Source organism: Neomonachus schauinslandi, chromosome 2, assembly GCF_002201575.2.
Source record: "Neomonachus schauinslandi chromosome 2, ASM220157v2, whole genome shotgun sequence".
NCBI classification, from domain to species: domain Eukaryota; kingdom Metazoa; phylum Chordata; class Mammalia; order Carnivora; family Phocidae; genus Neomonachus; species Neomonachus schauinslandi.
This window is the reverse complement of record NC_058404.1, coordinates 172,298,011-172,317,995: the sequence shown is the minus strand read 5'-3', so window position 1 is coordinate 172,317,995 and position 19,985 is coordinate 172,298,011. Positions and strand designations below refer to the sequence as shown.

At 46.6% G+C, this 19,985-nt stretch overlaps 1 protein-coding gene across 6 annotated transcripts in view; it reads left to right on the top strand.

Annotated features, from left to right (window-relative positions):
- The window catches only part of TBC1D1 (TBC1 domain family member 1), a 215,689-nt gene that overhangs the window by 132,262 nt on the left and 63,442 nt on the right, over positions 1–19,985 (top strand). For 5 of the 6 annotated variants that reach the window (XM_044913007.1, XM_044913008.1, XM_044913005.1 and 2 more), the window contains one exon: positions 1,254–1,393. In XM_044913007.1, the coding sequence (XP_044768942.1) occupies positions 1,254–1,393 (140 nt within the window). Of the gene's footprint in view, positions 1–187; positions 308–1,253; positions 1,394–19,985 lie in introns of all 6 variants that reach the window. The other variant, XM_044913006.1, reaches the window with a different exon arrangement.

Sequence of the window (19,985 nt, the reverse complement as noted above, 5' to 3'; positions counted from 1 at the left end):
ATTCCATTCATTTAAAATAGAATTTTATTGACTGCAGAAATTAAATCTCATTTGTAAACTTTTTAATTTCTTACCGGGTTTAATTTTCTTAGCATGAGAACTAAAGTGTTTAATTTAAAGCTTATATTTTACACTTTTTGTGTTTGTATTTCTTTATCCTAAACTCTCTTCTCAATCAAACTCTCAGCATCTCCTACCGTAATGCCCTGCGGAAAAAACTTCATTCTTCTTCCTCTGTGCCAAATTTTCTAAAATTTCTGGCTCCTGTAGATGAAAATAACACCTCTGACTTTATGAACACGAAAAGGTAGGGTTTAATTTAGATTTATCAAGCCTGGGTAGAAGTGTCGAATTACTGATATATACAGGGATTTTTCAGCTATTTTTTTTGACACTCAAAAGATCATTTTAGCTAAATCAGTTGTATCTTCTTTCTTATACTTTCCTACTGAACGTCACTTAAAGAAAGAGTCCTCTTGTTCTCCGGTTTTGACCAGGAGTAGTTTATTAATGTGTTGTTTGCAGAGGATCCAAGAAAGTCTTAACCGGTTCTCTAAGTGATAGCAGTGTTTCTGAGAGTGAGCATGTGGCTCTGTAAATAAGGCCGGGTGTCTGACCTGTGAGGCAGGGTGCTTCCTTAGTTGCGATGTGTACGCGGGTGTAAATTACAAGGGCTTCCCCAAGTTGTCCTGCGAATAGGAAGAAAAATCACTGATGAGACAGTATTTACGATATGTGTTAGTAAATATACTTTGTCTTGTAGTTTAAAAAAGATAGATGTTAAAATAGTTGTCATCAAGTGACTGTGTAATTATTGCCTTGATGGTTCTTTGCGGCTGTCTGTGGCGATGCAGACCTATGCTGAGAAAATCTTCCCACACACGGATGAGGGGAGATGGTGCCCTGGTGCCAGTGCCCCCTTTAGAGACAGTTTCTCTTTTCTGAAGTGGTGCCAAGAAAGGCCCAACTGGAAGCTAGTGGCCTGTGGAGCGTATTTCTTAACGTCTTTTATAATGGACATAAATTAAGGGCATGCAGTCTTGTGCTTTTCATGAAAGGCATCCTGTAAGAAAACAGTCCCTTAGGAATGTTGACCCACTGTGGGCTTGATTCAGCTTGCATGATTATCTAATTATGTTTTCTTATACAAAGATAATTTATAATGTAGTGTTTTGTTTAAAAACAAAAAGTCAAGCTAAAATACCTGATTATATCTCCCTATCAGTCATCAATCAGTCATTTTGTGCTTCCAGGGACTTTGACTCCAAAGCTAACCACCTTGGCGACGCCAGCAGGACCCCCGTGAAGACACGGAGACACTCGTGGAGGCAGCAGATATTCCTCCGAGTGGCAACCCCACAGAAAGTGTGCGACTCTCCCAGCAGATATGAAGGTACCGTACACCCCGGAAGTGACCTGTGAGATTCTGGCATGAGTAACAGCAGTGCATTAGGTGAAGGAAAAGACGAAATGAGATTTCAAGTCAAATCACCCCCCGATTTTAAAGCTCCCTAGGTAAGAAGCTCAAATGACCATGCCTATCGCTATTTCCAGAGAGATCCTCAAATTCCACGTGTAAGAGAACTCAGCAGCTTGCAGCACCTCGTGTGAAAAATGGCCCCTCTGCCGAGCTGTTGTGACCGCTCACCCACCGTGTGTGGGAATGTGGAGGGGCTCCTTCCGTTCCCACTGCGTTCCCAAGCTTGTCTACCTCCCCCCTGCGACTGGACTGTAGGTTGACACTCTGCCTCAGTGCAGCGGGCTTGTGGCGGTCTTCCCTGGTCCCAGCGCTCTGGTTACACCCGCCACGTCCCCTGCCTCGTCAGCTGCTGTCCCTCGGTGTGGGGTCACAGGAGGACCATCTGGTGCCCTTGCAGCCTGCTTGTGTCTCCCAGATACAGAGTATGCTCAAGTCTGTCTTGGGCCTTCCTATGTGGAGTCACAGTGTAAAAAACAAGTTTAAATGCAGTTCTAAACTTAAGATTTGTCTCTGCCCAGTAATAGCCTAAATTTTCAGCAGCAGGTATTTCTTTTCCCTAATGCTCTTTAATCAGAAAACTTTTTTTTTTTCTTTTAGAAAAAGCAAAGCAGGGTGCCTGGGTGGCTCAGTTGGTTAAGCATCTGCCTTTGGCTTGGGTCGTGATCCCAGGGTCCTGGGATCGAGTCCCGCATGGGGCTCCTTGCTCAGTGGGGAGTCTACTTCTCCCTCTACCCCTCCCCTCTGCTCGTGATCTCTCTCTGTCTCACATACACACACACACACACACACACACACACACACACTCTTTCACATAAATAAATAAAATCTGAAGAAAAAGAGAAAGCAAAGCAACAGAGTGGACCTCTCAAAGATTTCTTGAGTTTCTCAGGTTGCATGTACTATGGATCCATTCTTGTCCCTCGACATACTTCCATGCATGTGTTAAGCAGCGGCCCAGGCTACCCCGAGAGTTTGCAGAGTAGGTTCGATGCGGCTGCCCTGGGTGGGGGACCCCTACGCCCTCCTCACGCTCCTCAACCTCTGCCCCTCTTTCCTGCTTCTCTCTCTTTCTCCCTCTCCTTTCCCCTCCCTCCCCCAGAGTTCTCTCTAATATTTAATTTAAAAAATGCCTCCTCTGCCAAATTAAACAAGAGCCTGGTTTGGGCTCAACTAGCTTTGTGATATAAATCCTATAACTGCACTTAACCTGAGTCGTAAAGTGGTTATAGTGAATGTTGGCTCTTCTTATCTCATGGAATTACATTAAATTGTGATTGTGAAAGTACTTTGGAAACCTAAGACACGTCCCATGTAAAGCAATACAGTTATTTTTGTTAACCATTATTGAGGTCGGAGCACTGGTGTTAAGCTTCCTGTACTGTTGTTTCCCAGCAGGAAGGAGCAAGTAAAGGAACGCTAGAAAGATTGGGCTTATAAATGCAGTGAGATCTTTTTTTTTTTAAAGTCATTAAATTGAGTTATTTCAAGTGTGTATCAGTTTAGAATGTTTAGTTTTAAAGATTTCATTTTCATTTTTGTAGATTGTCTGGTAATGTCCAACCGCCAGATTGTGTGACTTCCTAAACTTCTAAGCCAAAGGGGTCTGCTGGGCTGGTGGCTGTTTGAAACACCAGGCTTGTAAAGTGCACAGCCTGGGAGGCTGTACCCCTTGGGGGAGCTCTGATGGCTGAGGAAGTGCAGTGAGCTCTGCAGGCCCCACCCGGGGCTGCTCTCTGCCTGAGTGGGGAAGTGTGGCGAGTGCCCAGATGGACACTGGTGTCTCCCAGTCAGTGTCTGAGGGACCGGACTCAGAAGGTTGGTCGGTGCTGGCAAATGTTTGCCTCTCTGGAGGACCCCAAGATAAAATGGGCGAGTGGAGTGCACCATGGGCAGCACTCGAGAACGTGACCTTGTGTGGCCCAGAGGGTAGAAGCGCCGGGGTGTGTGTCCACCTTCTCTTTTTGGAGGCTTCTGTTTTTAGTAGGTTTCGTCTGGAAACATTGTAAGAAACGGATGTTTAACCCCAAGCTGCATTCTTATTTATGGTGTTTGCAGTTGACAGGGTTCCTTGGTAAATTCTGGGCTAGCCAACATTGTTGGGTGAAAGTTTGCTGTGAATGAGTTGGGATGATGGATCGTTCTCCCAGAGGCCAGAGCGCTGAGCAGATCACCCCCAGTACCCCGAAGCCTGGGCCGCGCAGTCTCTCGGGACCCGAGAACAGAGCGCTTGGTATTTCTCATCCCCCGTCACTGGAAATGGTACTCAGGGGCCGAGGTCACTCGCTCGCATATTGATGGAAAGCACAGAGCTGGCCTCCTCGGTGTTGGAGGGCCTGGGGTGGCCATGAAGGTGAACCTAGGGAAGGAATTTAGAGCTCATTTAGGGACCTCTTCTGAAGGCTGGAGCCAGAGCGGCTGTCTTTAAATCCCAGCTTTTCCCCTTAGGAGCCGTGAACTGGAATAAGCTGTCAAAACTTCTCCCCCGTGGTAGAGGATTCATTATGCCTATTGCCACACTGATTGAGATAAGGAAGCATGATGTTTCTACTGACATTTTATTTAAAAGCTTTCAGAATTCATAGATTTGGAAAAAATGAGTGAGGCCAAGGTTTCCAGTGTAAAGTTACCTCCCATGGTGCAGAAAGGTCCCTCTGGGGTCTCTGGGCCCACTGCTGCTCCTGCCTCAGCCCCTCCATACGGGGCCGCCCTCCTGCGGCCTGGAGCCCCTCACGGGAGCTGCTGAGCTCAGTGGCAGGAGCTTTGATTTCTCTTACTGCCCACGGGAGCCGGACGGGAGCCAGATGGCCGTGTCCCCCCTTCCCCTTCCCCTGCTGCAGTGGAGAGGCCAGCCTGCTGCGAGGGCTCTTTCTCCCAGGTCCTGGTGGCGCCCTGTTAGCAGGTGGGGCGGGTGGAGGAGAAGGCGAAGGGACTGGAGGGAGGCCCAGAAGGGGGGAGCTGAGCTGTGATTTGTGGCTGACATGCCAGAACAGCAGTAACACCAGAAGTGGGGTTTCGAGGTTTCAGAATAGTGCCCAGTATTGCAGTGGCCGCATCTCACGGGCGTTGTGGAGACTGACGCGTGGTGATGTATGTCATGCATTTAAATGTGCAATGATAAGGGTCCCAAACTCAGAGCCCTGTGGCTGGGCGTGTAGTAAGGGCTGTGGGTGACTGTGGGAAGCAGCCTGCCCCATTTTAGAACAGTTCTGAAGTTCCAGTGAATTTCTTAGATTGAACCAAATCCTGCTCCCTGTCATATTCCATCCCTTGGTGCCTCTCTGGTCTGTGTCTGAAGCCACACAGACTATACTTCTACTTCCCGTTCTTCAGATGGTGGGAGGTCATGGAAACCACGGCTTCCTCTAAAGCTCCCCTCTGGCTGAACTGCCCTCGTTTCTTCGCCCTGCCGCGGGTTACTGCTGAGTCCCCTCCAGTCCAAGTCCTGTCCTCTGAGCACACACTGTCCCCAGCTGCAGGGCCCGGCACCCACAGCGCATTCCCGCCATCCTGGCCCTCTGGTATACCTCCTCCCTCCACTACTGTTTTCTTCATGTGGCCTCGCCTTCATAATCTGTTTCTGCTTTGAGTCCTTAACTCTCATTCCTGGCTCTTACTACAGCTTGTCCTTTGGGGCATTAACTGTTATTTAAAAATTAGATTGATTTCTAGGTGCCCTCAAAAAGGTTTTCTTTTTTCAAAACAAATAAACAAAAACCAAAGCTCTTTCCCCAAGCACCTTGCACCTGTGAAGTGCTAGAGCATCAGTTTGGCCAGTCCTTTTGGGATGGTTTTGAAGCTTGATACTGATGACCAGTACGTTGTAGAGAGCAGCGTCAAGTTGACGAGCCGTGCCTCTGCCTTTAAGTACCGAACGCAGCAGAGCTCCACACACACACCGCTCCTGCCCTGTCCAGGCCATAATCCTCACGGATTCTTCAGGCCCCAGTTACTGAGTTGTGGGTTCTCCCCCTCTCCTGTGGGAAGGTGTCCCGAGAGAGCCCCGTGTAGCACTAGCCGACGTCACAGTACATTGCCTACCTGTTCCCTCTGATGGCGGCTTCTACTGGGGTCCGTCCCTCCTGCCACACATGCCCTGAGGCCTTTGCATGGGCTCGTCTCTCTGCCTGGAATGCTATTCCCCTTAACCTCCTGATTAACCACCTCACCTGCCTCAGATCATTGCTTAAAGTCACCTTTCCAAGGAGGCCCCTCCTGGCCACTCTGTTTCAGATTGCACCCTCCCCTCCTACCACCAGACATTCCTCGTCTGCGTCTCCTGACTTTTCCCATAGCACTTACCTCCTTGTAACACGCTCTAGCATTTACTTACTCATGATCTCTGTCATCGGCTTCTCTAGTCCTTACAGGCTTGATGACTTTTAAAGGAAGGCAAGTAAATTGCTCAAATTTTTACAAACTTAGTATATGCTCATTAGTGATTTCTTAACTCCCCCCTCTCTTCCTCCTCTATAGGAACATGTCCTTTATGCTCTTTATTTAGAATTAAATATTGTATGAATTTTGGGGTTATATTGTAGGTACTCTGTATGAGAGAGAGAGAATACAAGCATTTAGGACTCTGAATCGGTATAGTAATAATCACTTATGTTGTTATCTATGGCAGGTGCTCTATAGGAGTTCTTGAATTCCCAGTCAGCCTTATTGGGAAGTTTGGCATTTTTATGACACCCATTTCACAGATGAGGGAGTGGAGGCTTGGAATGGTTTAAATCCCTTTCCCCAGACTGCAGAGCTAGTGGATGACAGAGGCAGGCCTGGAGCTCACGGACCTGTGCCCGCGGGAGCCCGGCTGCCACCGGAGAGGCGCGGCATGGCCTCCCGCGTGAGCTTCCTCTCCGGAGCCCCTTCCCACAGGATGTTCCCTGCCGGCACCTGCCTGGGCCTTTATTCTGTCTGTCCATGGGTCTCCCTGTCAGCCAGGCAGCCCCCCACCGCCAGCCGTTTCTGAGTATTTTAATGTATGGACTTGCCTTTGGTCAGCCGTCTCCACCTCCACGTCCACATTGGGACTGGACTGTGCAGCAGAGGGAGAGAGATTTCTCAGCATCATTCTGTGAATTTTCTTCTCCAAAATCAGGCATCCTCAGCCTCTGCCACTGTTTGCACCCTGTCTCGGGGCCACAGAGATACCACCTCCTTCCACTGTGCTCTGGGACCCCTTGGCCCCCCCACTGCAGCTGTGTGTTCCCCGCAGCTGGGACACCTCCAGATTCACAGACACGTGAAAGCCCCGAGGTCCCTGTTTTGGCCAGACGGTCCCCGGCAGGGCGTGTGCTACTGGAGGCGGCTCGTGGCCTCGGTTCCTGCCTTGCCCCGGGGGCTGGGCCGGCAGGCAGCCCAGGCATCCACCACCGGTGGCCTCAGGGAGCTGCTCTCTGGCTTGGGCGTGGTGGATGGAAAAGTGTCCTTGCAGGGAACCCTGAATAGGGCCTTTTAAGTGTTTCAGATGCTCGGAGTGACTACTTGTGACCATTTGGTATTTTTCTCCTGGCAGCGCAAACTTCAGTTAAACAAACAGGAAACCTTTTGGCCTTTGTTCAAGCTGAAAAAGTGAGGCAGATACTCGTACCGTCCCACCGGTTTCATCCCACTTGGAAAATACTAATAAAACAAACCACCAGTCATTTAAAAACCATGGTGTTTGCATTGTGTTAAGGATATAGGTGGGGGAGAAATACGATTTCCTGTAACTTTGGTGTCCTAATTTTTTTTAACAGAGGGGCTCCAACCTGGAGAGCAGGGGTTAGTGAGTAAGGAGCATGGCTCTAAGTATAGTGCAAGACGAAAATATGAAGGCTATGTGGACGGAGGTAGCCAACAAAATCAGCCTGCTGTTTACTCAGGGGCACGTGACTTTCTATATACAAAATCTCTGAAATAATTAAGCTGCAAGAATCTGAATTTTATGTTTTGGAGACCCATCTGAAGTAGGTAGGCAGTTAATTTCTATTTAGAAATTTACTCACATATGTCTGGTAAGACCAGCGCAAACATTCCCAAATCCCCGACTGTTTTATTTTTTTAATTCAACAGAGACCAGTTGGTTTCTTGTAGGAACTCCTGCTTGACTTTAGCAAAGTCTAGGAAGGCTTGTTCCCACCCTGCACTTCAGAGGGGCGGGGCAGGTGTATGCCAAGGCATTGAAGGGAAACGAATAAGTAGGGAAATCACCAGTTGGTACATGGAGACTTGGCAAGGCAGATGTTTTTGCAATAAAACAAACAGGTAGATCATAAAATAGAATACAAAAAGCTGCCTGGCTGCTTAAATTTAAAACACAGGTCTTCAATGATGCCTTAAGTTTGTCGTGATCACTTAGGGCTACCGCCCCAGAAGCCCAAGGAAAATGCATTCTCTCTCCTACGTGTTCTGGGTTCTTTGGGTGAGGAGTTTGTGAGATGCTGAGTATGTGAAAGGTCAGTGGAGTAAACTGTCAGCCCCATAGATGTGGTATCATGGGGGTGCCTTTCGGTCTGCCGCAGGGCGAAGCTGCTGAGGGTTGGGAGCTTAGGGCTGCGTATGTGGGGCATGGCTGAGCGCACACGTCATTGTTCTGAGAGGGTGCCCATGCTGGAGTCTTGGTAGAGCCTCCTCATTTTCAGAGCCTTCCCACTACTGATCCCACCGTAGGCCCGTACTGAAGGTGGGGCCAGGGGAGGTGCTCTCCTCCTGCAGACGAAGACATGAATGCATCTGTACATTGGGTGGCCATGGTCTCGAATGTTCATGTCCTTAGGGTTCTCCAGGGAGCCTGTACAGAGGCAGGTTCTGGTCTGGTGGGTCCAGAGGGTCTCCCTTTCTAGCAGACTCCCCAGTGATGCTGATATTGCTCGTTCAATATGAGTAGCAAGCGCTTGAAACAAGCTACCAGGATAAATCCAGCCCAGACCTTCTGGACCCAGAATGGGACTCCTGTGTCTCTTTCTGATGCTACGCATCCCAGAGGGATAACCCAAGGAGTCACCCACGTGTCTCAGACCTCCAAGAAATCTGGGTCACCAGTGACGTTTTTTGAGGAGGGAGGTTAGTGCTTCCTAGAGAAGGAAAGAGTTTGGTGGGGGAAATGCAGTGATAAGCATGTGCTGACAGCGATAAGACCAATTTGATAATTTGCCAAATGAAACCAAGCATATGGTGCTCTGCCTCTTTCTTGCCCCTTATTTTCCAGGGAAGCTTTGCCTCTTGGGTGGCCCCCAGGGCACAGAGACCTGTTCGAGTGTTTGTTTTCCTAGTGGACTCTGACCTCACTGTCAGGCCTGCAGAATGCAGAAAGTCAACTCCTGACCAGGTACTTGGGAGTAGAAACACTCCACAGTTTTGCCTCCTAGTGTATCATACAAAAGATAATTCTTTGTTGTTAAAGAAGTAATTTTTTAGGTAACTCCGGACTCTGGAAAGGGGGGAAATCCTTTTATTTACCTCTGTGTGCCAAGGAACAATTTTAGTGGTAGTCTGATAGCTTTTATTGAAGTGTTTCAGATTACATTGTGTATTTACAGATTTCACCAACAATAGAAGCATTCAGACTTTTTATGTCTTGTTTAAAAGAGAAAAAAGGAAAACCCATCTAATATAGATAAGATTTATTGATTTGAAACCCATTGTATAAGCAAATAGTCTAGTGAAACTAATGTTCAAAGGGTTTTGTGTGGAGTATAGCTGTGTCTAATTTATGATAAGCTTAAGTGTTGGATTAGATATTAGACATAAATACTAATGGCAGGACTAAGGAATATAATTGGAATCTTTATGATGATTATACTGTTAAAAATGTAAAACCTGTTAGAACTATGATTTGTATGTACTTAGCCAAATTTTCAAGAATTTATATACCATTAGGAAATTTTGATGGATCATATAGGTGGAGTGACTACAAGTAAAACTTTACTGAAAATATAAGCATCATAGTGATATCTGTATGACCTTTTGGTTTGATTCTTGGTTCTTAGCTTTCCCTATGCACCCAAGTCACCTGGGGAGATTTTAAAATACAGGCTGCACCTGCCCCTCTGCATTCTGCTTCGCCGAATCAGTTGGGTGGGGATGGGGCCTAGGCATGAATTCTTTTAAAACACGCACACGCACACACACGCACACAGGATTCTGTTGCTGTCCCAGTTGAGATCGCTGGTCTAGATGGCAGAGGGTGACTTGAGGCACCGTCACCACTTGGTGGCAGTGTTGTTCCCTGTGTCTTGACGGTCCTGCATTCTTTCCAGTCTCAGAAATCCCTTTTTTCCCCCTGTGATTTTTGTTTTTGGTCTTGTTTTTGTTACAGTATGTATCTCCCTTGCTCATTTCCAGCTTATTTGAATGGAGAGCTACCTTCTGAAATTGAGATGTTTTTCTTTCTTTTTCTACAGGGTTCTAGGGCTTGGGTAAAATAAGAAAGAAAAAAACTGGTCTCTGATTGCCAGTCACGTGGCTTTTTAAAATTGTTCTTAATTTTCTCTCCATTTAACTTTCCTTTTCTGTGGTGAATAAAGACCAGGTTCAAGATTAAATATCGCAAGCCGGAAATCTGATTATTCATGGATTTCTGTAGTTTGAAGCTACTAGATTTTTTTTCCCCCTTATTGTGTTTCTTGGCCCATCATTACGGACATTGGGAAGCCATAGTGAATGGCAAGATTTTACCTTAGTTTGCTAATTTTGTGCATGATAACGATTGTTAGCATTGATTGAGCTTTTCCTAATTAACCATCTGCGTTTAAACACTCCATCCTTAACACTTTGTGCGAAGTTTGGAGCTAAGGTTGTCGATGATACAAAGAAACCTCAGCCTCTGCTGCTTGGTAGGAAGGGTGCAGGGGCAGAGGGCCCAGGGTTTGGGCACCAGAGGCCCTGGGATCTGAAGGCCCGGGTGTGAATCCCTGCTTAGAGCACTCTAGTTGGCAGGGAGTTCCTCCTTAGGGCTTAATCTAACTCCAGAGCCTGTGAAGGTATGCCCACAGGCTTAAAGTCCCAAATAGAAGATCTTGATTTGTCACCTTTGAACCTGAATCTGTAGGTGCTAGGAGCCATTGAAGTTTATAAAGTGAGGGGGATGTTAAGTAGTTTGAAAATATTTTTAGGGGGCTAAAAATCTGTAAATATATTCGAACATAAAGCAGCCTCAAAATCCGGGCAGGACTGGGACGCGGCAGGCAGGTGTCCTGCATGCAAAATTAGAAGAGGCACTCACTTTCAGGGTCCTGTAAGAACGGACCCTGTGCTTACACGGTCCTGAGAACGAGGATTTCCTTATATCCTGTGCCTTAGGTGCCTGCTTCCCTCATCGCCCTCCTGGCCCTCCTCACAGCTGTGCCCTTCTGCCCTACAGCCTGGACAGCACTGCCAGTCAGGTTCGATTAGCTCTGAGGAAGGGTTTGTTTTGTTTAAAAAATGACCTTTTTGAAATGTAATTCATATATTATACAATTTACCCATTTAAAGTGTACAATTCAAAAAATATAATGTGTATAGTGCATTGTTTTTAAACCCTATATTCATAGAGTTGTACAATCATTAGTACAACCTAATTTTAAAACATTTTTGTCCCCCCAGAAAAAACCCCATGCCTCCCACCCCTCCTTCAAACCCGAGACAGCCCAGCCGCTCCTCTGTTTGCTGTCTCTCTGGACTGCCTGTTCTGTCATGTAGATGGAATGAGACACTGTGTGGTCCTCTGTGGCATTTTTCATTGAGCACGTTTTCAGAGTTCACCATGTTGTAGTGTGTGTTAGTGCTTCGTTTCCTTTTGTGGGCCATTCATATGCCATTGTGATGACAGGCCATATCTTGTTTATCCGTCTGCCAGTTGATGGACATTTGGGTTCTTCTCACCTGTTGGCTGTTAGGAACACTGCTGCTGTGAACATTCGCGGACGTGTTTTTGCGTGGCCGTATGTTAAGAAAGGGTTTTATGGGTGAGCTGGTGTGACACATACTCCTCTGGGGTCAGAATCACAGATGACACTCTGACGGTTATAATTGTTAGGCCGGTGGGGGTGGGGGCGGTTTGGTCCCCCAGTACCAGGCTTCCCTGCTGGCTGGCTTCGTGTGCCTTCTTTCTGCTTCAGGCTGAGGGGGGTTGGTGTGCCGGGGACTCTGGTGTTGCCCCCAGGAGCACCTGGGAAGGCGAGGGACCCCCATAGCTCTCCCAGTCCCAGGGGGGGCCATCAGAGGGCCACCGGTTAGTGGAATTGGCCCAAGATGACATTTCCTTTAGCTGTTCTCAAACTGAGTGTACTTAAGACCCCTTGGAGGATTCGTGGAGACACACATTGCTGTTCCTTAGTTCTGAAGTTTATGGTTCTGGAGATGGAATTCTTGGGGGAGCCTGAGAATTGGCATTTCTTACAGCTTCCCAGGTGATGCTGATGCTGCACGTTTGGGGACCACACTTTGCCCTCCGGATTTCTCACACTGCAGTGACTCATAGGCAAGGGCACATACTCTTCTGATTTAAACTGCAACCAAAAAAGCCCTCAGTGGTCGTTAGTAAAATGAACAACAGACTTGGAAATTAGAAATGCGTCCTATGGCAGATTGTGAAGCAGCCAACAGGTCCTATTTTCTTTGCAATAAAAGTAATCAAATATTAACACTAGCCATTGTAATTATCCTTATCATGTAGTGAGTATTTGGTGTTTGCACTCTTACCCAGCTGGGTAAGTCTCGCCGTGACTTCCTGCCGAGGGTGGCCCGGCCCGTTATCCTAGAGGCGAGGCTGGAAATGCTGGATAACGTGGCCACAGCGCCCATAGCGCTCAGTTCACAGCCACGATTCACACCAAGTTGGTTCTAAAGCCAGTCTCTTCTTTTATATTTTATTTTTTTAAGTAAGCTCTAGGCCCAGTGTGGGTCTTGAACTCATGACCCCAGGATTAAGAGTCACATGTTCCACAGACTGAGTCAGCCAAGCGCCCCTGAATCCAGTCTCTTAAACCCAGTGATGAACTGTTGAGTTTTAGGAATATTTGCTTAAATTTGTGTTTGTCATAGGTGAAAGAACAATTCTTGTGTGGGAAGGATTCTAGAATTCTGTGTTAACCTTTGCTAATACAGCACCCAGTTTAGGCATTATTGTATCCTAATTTTTAAAAACAGAATTTTCCTAGTTGAATGGTTTTTATTAGTACCATTTATTTAAATGAAGGAACATAGGTCTCCTGGAAGCAGCAAAGCCACACCTTCCCGCCGGACATGAGCTCTAGCGGCTCCAGAATTAGAGCTGTTGGCACACATGGTGAGCTCTTGATTTTGTAAACTGCGGAGGTGAAGCTAAGGGATGCATTAAACTACTTTCTAAATGATTTTTTTTTTCAAGTAAATTTGTTTTATCACTTTCATCTGAATGAAAATATTTATAGAATGGACACTGACAAGATTTTAAACATCATTTATTGATAAGGAAATGCTGTAACTAATGGCCTTATATAACTCTGAAAATAATTTGTGGTACCAAACTATGCATTTTACACTTGAGAGAATAATAGGTTTTTCACGGAAAGTTGCGGTATCGTAGTTCATTTCCTGTCCAGGTGTGTTCGCTTGAGAACTTTAGATTAAGGGCAGTTCTCGTGATGAGAAGTTATCGTCTTACCTCGGTGGGTTTGGTTTTTAGAATTGTGTTTTGGTGGTATCACCTTCCCCAAACAGTTACTGAGGGGAAGTTTTCTTACTGGCACCAGCCTTGCGCCAGGTGGGTCATAGAAGCCAGTGACTTTTTTAGCCCAACGAGGTTTCAAATGGTGGGACTTAGGGGTCAGTGGTAGGAAGAGCTGCCTTAACAAAGCGGTCCATCTTCCTATTGCTATTTGCAGAATGCGGCCATCGTTGTCCCCTAGAGAAGTCTCTGCACCCCACATTCTGGAAGTTTGTCATCGTTCCTGACGCTGCAGTGTGTCACACCTGGTGTACGCCCCCCGAGCAGAGCAGGCTGCACACAGACCAGCTGTTTTACTGGCACAGGGCGGAGTCCCTGGATTGCCATTCCTCCTCATTTCCTACTCCCCGATTTTCTCTGCCCTGCCGGTTCTGCGTTTTTTAGCCCCTCACCTCTGGGTGCCAAATGTAATGTCCTCTAGAGATTGTCTGACTAAATGTACTAGGAATCTTGCTACTCTGGCATAATCGAGGAGTTTGGGGGGTGTAAGAGCAAGGCTGGTTCTGGCTCCATTGATGTGATAGGTGATCTGGGGGCTTTTCTGTTTTCCTCTTTCACCCTCCTGAATGCCTCCTGTCATGAGATGGCTGCCCCACCTTTGCTCCCCTTGCGCTTCCAAGACGAAGGAAGAGGAAGCAATAAGGAGGAAAGGGTGACCCCTCTGTATCAAGAGAGCCCTACTGTTGTGGAAATCCCTAGCAGAGCTCCACTTGGTCTCATTATCTGGAACCATGTCACGGGCCACTTGTAGCCACAGGGGAGGCTGGGAGACCGTGATGTTTGGCTGAGCCTGTTGCCACCTTGTGTGGTACCCGCGGTTGTAGGGATGGAGGGGAGAACGGGTATGGGGTGGGGAGTCGGGGCTGCAGCACGGCCCACGCACAGCGCTTGGCTGCTTCCCCGTATGCTGCGTTTCTTCGTGCACCACAGTTTTGCACGGATGGTTTCCTTTGCCCAGAAAGCTTCTCCAGCTCTCTTGTCCTCTGTGCACCCAGCACACTACACTTCAGCCCTGACAGACTCTCCTGATCATTCAGGCCCCTTCAGTGTCACCGTCTTGTCCTCTCTTCTCTTAGACATAATTAGCCTCTCCTTCCCCGATGCTTGTCCCTGCTGGAGAGCCGCGTACTTTGTCTTGGGATTACCTGGCTCCACCGCTAGGTCTGTGCTGACCCATAGTTGCCATTAGCCACATAAGGCTAATTAAACTTAAATGTAAACTCATCACCCTTAAATGCAGTACGGAATTTGGTTCCTCACCCTAGCCCCACTTCAGGTGCTCGAGAACCACGTGTGGCCAGTGGCTAGCTCTAGAACGTTTCCCTCATACAAAGTCTCTTGCACGGGCTGCTCTGGGTGATGAGCTCCTTAAGGCCTCACTTCACCCTGACCCCGTCACTCAGAACCACAGCCCCAGCCTTCAGGATGGCGCTCGTGTTGTGTCGTCTCTGAACTGAGGTGGTAAACTTCGGGCAGAGGTTACAGATATTCTGCCACCAACATGGCTTCTAAAAATATTGTCACTGGTTATGTAGGAGGTGTTGGGTCCACTGCTTTTAAGGAATAGTAAAAGCACATGAGGACTTGGAAATTTCAAGTTTCTAATTTTACAGTTTAAGAAACCGAGGCTCCAAGAGGGAGAAGGACCTACATAAGGTCATACGGGCCGTCAGTGGTAGAAGGGACTGAACCCTTGGTTGTCGTGGCTGCGTTCAGTTCTCTTTCCATGAAACCAGACCTGATTATCAACAACCTGCTTTCCCTGATTATGTTCTATTCCTGCCTCTCCACCAGTTTCTGGTTTCTTGAGAGAGGAAGTTGTTTTCAGCTCTCAGCTGTCCTCAGATGCCCACTGCATAGAGGCGGCGCTCGGGGAATGCTCAGGAAACAGATGAGAGTTCGTCAGTCAGTGATTGTTCTGTTGCAAGAAACAGAAAATGACTCAAGCAAGCTTAATCAGAAGGAGGCTTTTAAAAATCAAGATAAGGGCAAGGGCTGGAAACTAGAAGTTGTCTGGAAACACGGAAGTCTCTCTGGCCCCCTCTCTTTGGGGCCATGTAATTTTCCTTCTGGTTTCCTCTTTATTCTATACCCCAGCTTTCCCAGCTGACAAGTCACTCTGCAGAGTCACACCAGCCTCCAAGTCTCGGTGACCTCTTGGCTCCAGAGGCCACCAATTACCTAACGGCCAGTCTGTGTTTCCCTCCGGGCATTGGGGAGCCGCTCACTGGCCCAGCTCAAGGCAGCTTCCCCAAGGAGGGCCAGGAGAAGCGGGGCGCCAGCATGGCAGGGGGGCCCACTCAAGCTACTCTCCAGACGGGGGGGAGCAACAGGGCAGGGCCTGCGCGGGGAGGAGAAGGCACAGCCTCCAGCTGCCACAGGTCGGTGTGTTCTTGTTCGTGATCTTGTTTCCCGACCAAAGGCAGAACCACGATAGTGACGGTAACTGGAGCTCACTGGCGTTATCACGGTCGCTGGTTATCTGCAAGTAGGTGAAATGATGTGCGGCAAGCATGTACGTTTCTTATTACCAGAAGTGCTTGGAAAGAAGCCGGTGACCTTGTGTCAAAAATTCCGCTGCTGGGAAGGAAGTTCGATTAACATATTTACCCAGTAATTAGAATTTGGGATTCTTACAGTAAGGTAGGCAGTTGTCACGTGGCTCAGCCGCCAGAGGTGGTCAGGGTGTCCCTGGAGGAAGAAAGCCCAGCGAGCCATCTCGGGGCTTTCCATGGACCCTAGACCTGTGGTGTGGGTGAGGCTGCCTGGGGCCTGCATCCACTTTTGCCTCCTCGACAGGCCACTGCAAGCACTGTGGGCACATCTCTGAAACCGAGTTAAAGCTCCATGAGCACAAGGATGCTGTCTTGTTACACTTCTGGTACCTGGCACGGGGTTTGGGTCATTGATTTCTGCTGGATACACAGTAGATGATTTTGGAATATTAACCAAATACGGTTATTTTATTATAACTACTCAGATTATACTGTGTAACAAATAACAAAACATGGAGAAAAAATATAAAGAAAATATACTGATATTCTACAGAAGTTTGGGAAATTGTGATAATAGGTGATATTTTCCTCTTTTCTCTCTTTCAATTTTATAATGTAGTTACATGTGATAGTAGGAAAAATTAATTTTTAATTAAGAAGAATGTTCACAATATATTTAGTCTCATAGAGGGTTATAATGGAAACACATTCCTGTCACAAATCATGATAAGTAGCAAGTATTCAGATTCTTTGGAAATGGACCTGATTATAAAATCACTTCTCTCTCTTGTGGACTTGAACGACAGATGCTCATTTGGTGATCCCCCCGCCCCTTCTGTTTGGAATTATTCAACTTGGCATAACCAGTAATTTGAGCTGAGAAAGTGACAGCCTTAATTTGCAGAAATCTAGCTTAAAAGTTAGAGATACGAGCCTTCATTTGAAGGGTTTTTCTGGTTGCCTGCCGGCCACTGTCCTCTTTCCTGCCCGAGAGGCCTTTGCCTCCCGAGGGCCACTCCCTGCCTGGTCGCTGTCCCAGGAAAGGCCTCAGGTGTCCCAGAGCACCTGGCTGCCTAATGATCATTGAGATTCTGATTTCTCTGGTTTCAGCAGAAACAAAATTGCAGTATGTTATGTTTAAAAGTCACATTAAGAAATTTAAAAGCCCATGGAACCTTTTTCTCTATATCCGGTAGCTCCAAAGGTACCACGTTGCGTCTTCTCAGCTTGCTCTGGCTGTGTACAACTATAAACTTTGTGTTCTGGAATTGTAATTGGCAGGCCAGTCTGAATCAGTACGTTCTCTTTCTAAATTAACGTAGTTTGTTAAAAGTTTGAACTCTGCGGTTGAAGTCATTTTAAGGTTCCTGATAATACAGTGTTTTATTGTTTCTGAAGAAGTCACATCAGTGATATGAGAAAACAAACATACCAGGGTGTCTATTTTTATTTCATTCTATTATGTTGTTAATTGAGGCGAAATTGGTCTATAACACTATATAAGTTTCAGATGTGCGGTACTATAATTGACTTCTGTATTCTTTACGAAGTGATCACTTCCAAAAGTTAGGTTACCATCCATTCCCATACATTTGACCCCCTTTGCCCGTTTTGCCCACCCCCTCCTTTCTTCCCTTCTGATCACCACCAATCTGTAAGTTCGGTTTGGATTGGTTTTTTGTTTTAGATTCCACATGAGAGTAAAGTCATACTGTTTTTGTTTTTCCTCTGACTTATTTCACTTAGCATAGTCCCCTCAAGGTTCATCTGTGTCATCAGAAATGGCAAGATTTCATTCTTTTTTTTTTGTCTTTAATGACTGAGTGGTATTCCACTGTGTCTGTATACACCACATCTTCTCTATCCACTCATCCAGCAGTGGACACGTAGGTGGCTTCCTTTTCTTGGCTCTTATAAATAATGCTACTGTGAACAGGGGCACATATCTTTTCCGATTAGTGTTTTTGTATTTTTCACATGAGTACCCAGGAGTGGAATAGCTGGGTCATAGGGTAGTTCTCTTCTTAACTTTTTGAGAAACCTCCATACTGTTTTCCAGAGTGGCTGCACCAGTTTGCATCCCCACCAACAGTGCACCAAGGGTTCCCTCTTCTCCACGTCCTTGCCAACACTTGTTGTTTCCCGTCTTCTTGAAAACCCTTCTGACCGGCATGAGGGGATAGCTCAATGTGGCTTTGATTTGCGTTTCCTTGGGGGTTAGTGATGTCGAGCATCTTTCCATGGCCCTGGTGGCCATATGAATGTCATCTTTGGAAAATCGTCTCTTTAGATCCTCTGCCCATTTTTTAAATCGGATTGTTTTTGTTGTTGTTAAGTTGTATGAGTTCTTTATATATTTGGGATATTAACCCCTTGTTGGATATGTGATTTGCAATATCTTCTCCCATTCAGTAGGTTACCTTTTTGTTTTGATGATGGTTTCCTTTGGTGCAGAAGCTTTTTAGTTTGCTGTAATCCCATTTGTTTGTTTTTGCTTTTGTTTTTCTTGCCTTTGGAGTCAGATCCACAAAAACATTAAGACCAATATCAAGGAGCTTACTGCCTGTGTTTTCATGTGGTAATCTTACAGTTTCAGGTCTTTAATCCATGTTCAAGTCTTTAATCCATTCGAGTTAATTTTTGTGTATGATATAGTGGTCTGGTTTCATCCTTTTGCATGTGGCTGTCCAGTTTTCCCAACACGTGGTGTCGATTTTTAGTGGTATAATGACCCAGGTCATCGCCCTCTAGATGCTGCTCCGGGGAGGGCTTTGGCGTTTTGCCTTTTCCGGTTGCCCGTGTTAATGTAAGCTCTAGTTCACTGCCACAGTCCCTGGCCGTCCCGCCCTCAGGGTGTCACAGAGCTCCTTTGGTTGTGATTGATAACCGTTTTACCTGCTGTGGGTCGGAAGTGGTTTCATAACCATCCTATTGCTACTTCATTCTTTTTGGAATAGTATAGGTCTGTCTCCATACTCAGGTGTGTCTGTATTGGTTCTTGTGCCAGACAGTGGACTCTTGGATGGCAGGGTAAAAGGCTCTTTTGTTTGTTCAATATTTCTGTTTCCTACTCCTGTTATGATACCCTGAGTCTGTGGAGTTCAGTAAAGTCTCTGATATTATTGACAACTTAGATGATTTGGAGCTTTTCATGTTAGAAAGAAAAATTAATCCATTGCCTCATTTTACAGATGAGAAGACCAAGGCTCAAAGACCATATGACCCACAGGGGCCTTCAGCTGCATCGTATTTAGGAATAGTGTCCAGGGTCAGCACCCCCAGCATTGGCCAACTGCAGGACAGCCTGAATAGGGGCTGTGCAGGTGGGTGGGTCTGGGGGCCAGGTGCCCCGCTGCCTCCCACCTCTAGGACTCTGGGCCCGCCACCTGACCGCAGTCCCTTCCTTTGTATGGGGCTGGCAGTAACTGTCTCCCTCCATGAGAGGCAGTATTGCATAATGAATGGGAGCTTGGGCCTGAAGAAGACAAAAGTGCATGGCCTTGGAAAACCTCAGACCCACGGAGAGACACGTGTTTGTATGGCAGAGAGACAGGGCTTGGGAATGTTCTGACTGCATGTTTTGAATTGGAGTGACCTTTGGGAGGATATCCTGGACTCTCCGATTTTCATTTACATCAGGACTCCTTCCTTGCACCCACCTTTTCTGAGTTGCCAGAGTTTTAAAAATGGGCCCTTTGAGGTTTTTCCGTTGCCTCCTTCCAGCCCGTGGTCCTCTCTTTTCTTTGTCCTGAGGAGAAACAAAGGGAAACTTGGTGCTGGTTGATAACTCCCATTGTGATGAATATTTTTGCAAATGGCTTCTGGCTACTGGAGAGGAAAAGGGTTGTGCATAATTTCAGAAAGGCATGATCCGCTGGAGAATCAGTGCGCAGCATCCTGGTTAAGAGTATGAACTAAAAAATATTTGAAAATTTTTTGTTGTTGCAAGAAACACATAAAATTTACCATCTTCACCATTTTTAAGTGTATAGTTAAATAGCGTTAAGTAAAATCACATTGTTGTGCAGTGGTTCTACAGAACTTTTTAATCTTGCAAAACTGAAACTTTATACCAGTTGAACACTAACTCTTCATTCCCTCTTCCCCAATTCCTGCCAAATGCCTTTCTACTTTCTGTTCTCTATGAGTTTACCTTAGCTATTTTGCGTAAGTGGAATCGGTATAGTATTTGTCTTTTTGTGACGGCCTTACTTCACTTAATATTGTGCCCTCAAGGTTCATCCAGCGTACGAAGAGATTTCCTCCCTTTTTAAGGCTGAATAATATTCCACTGTGTGTGTGTGTGTGTGTGTGTGTGTGTGTGTGTGTGTGTGTGTGT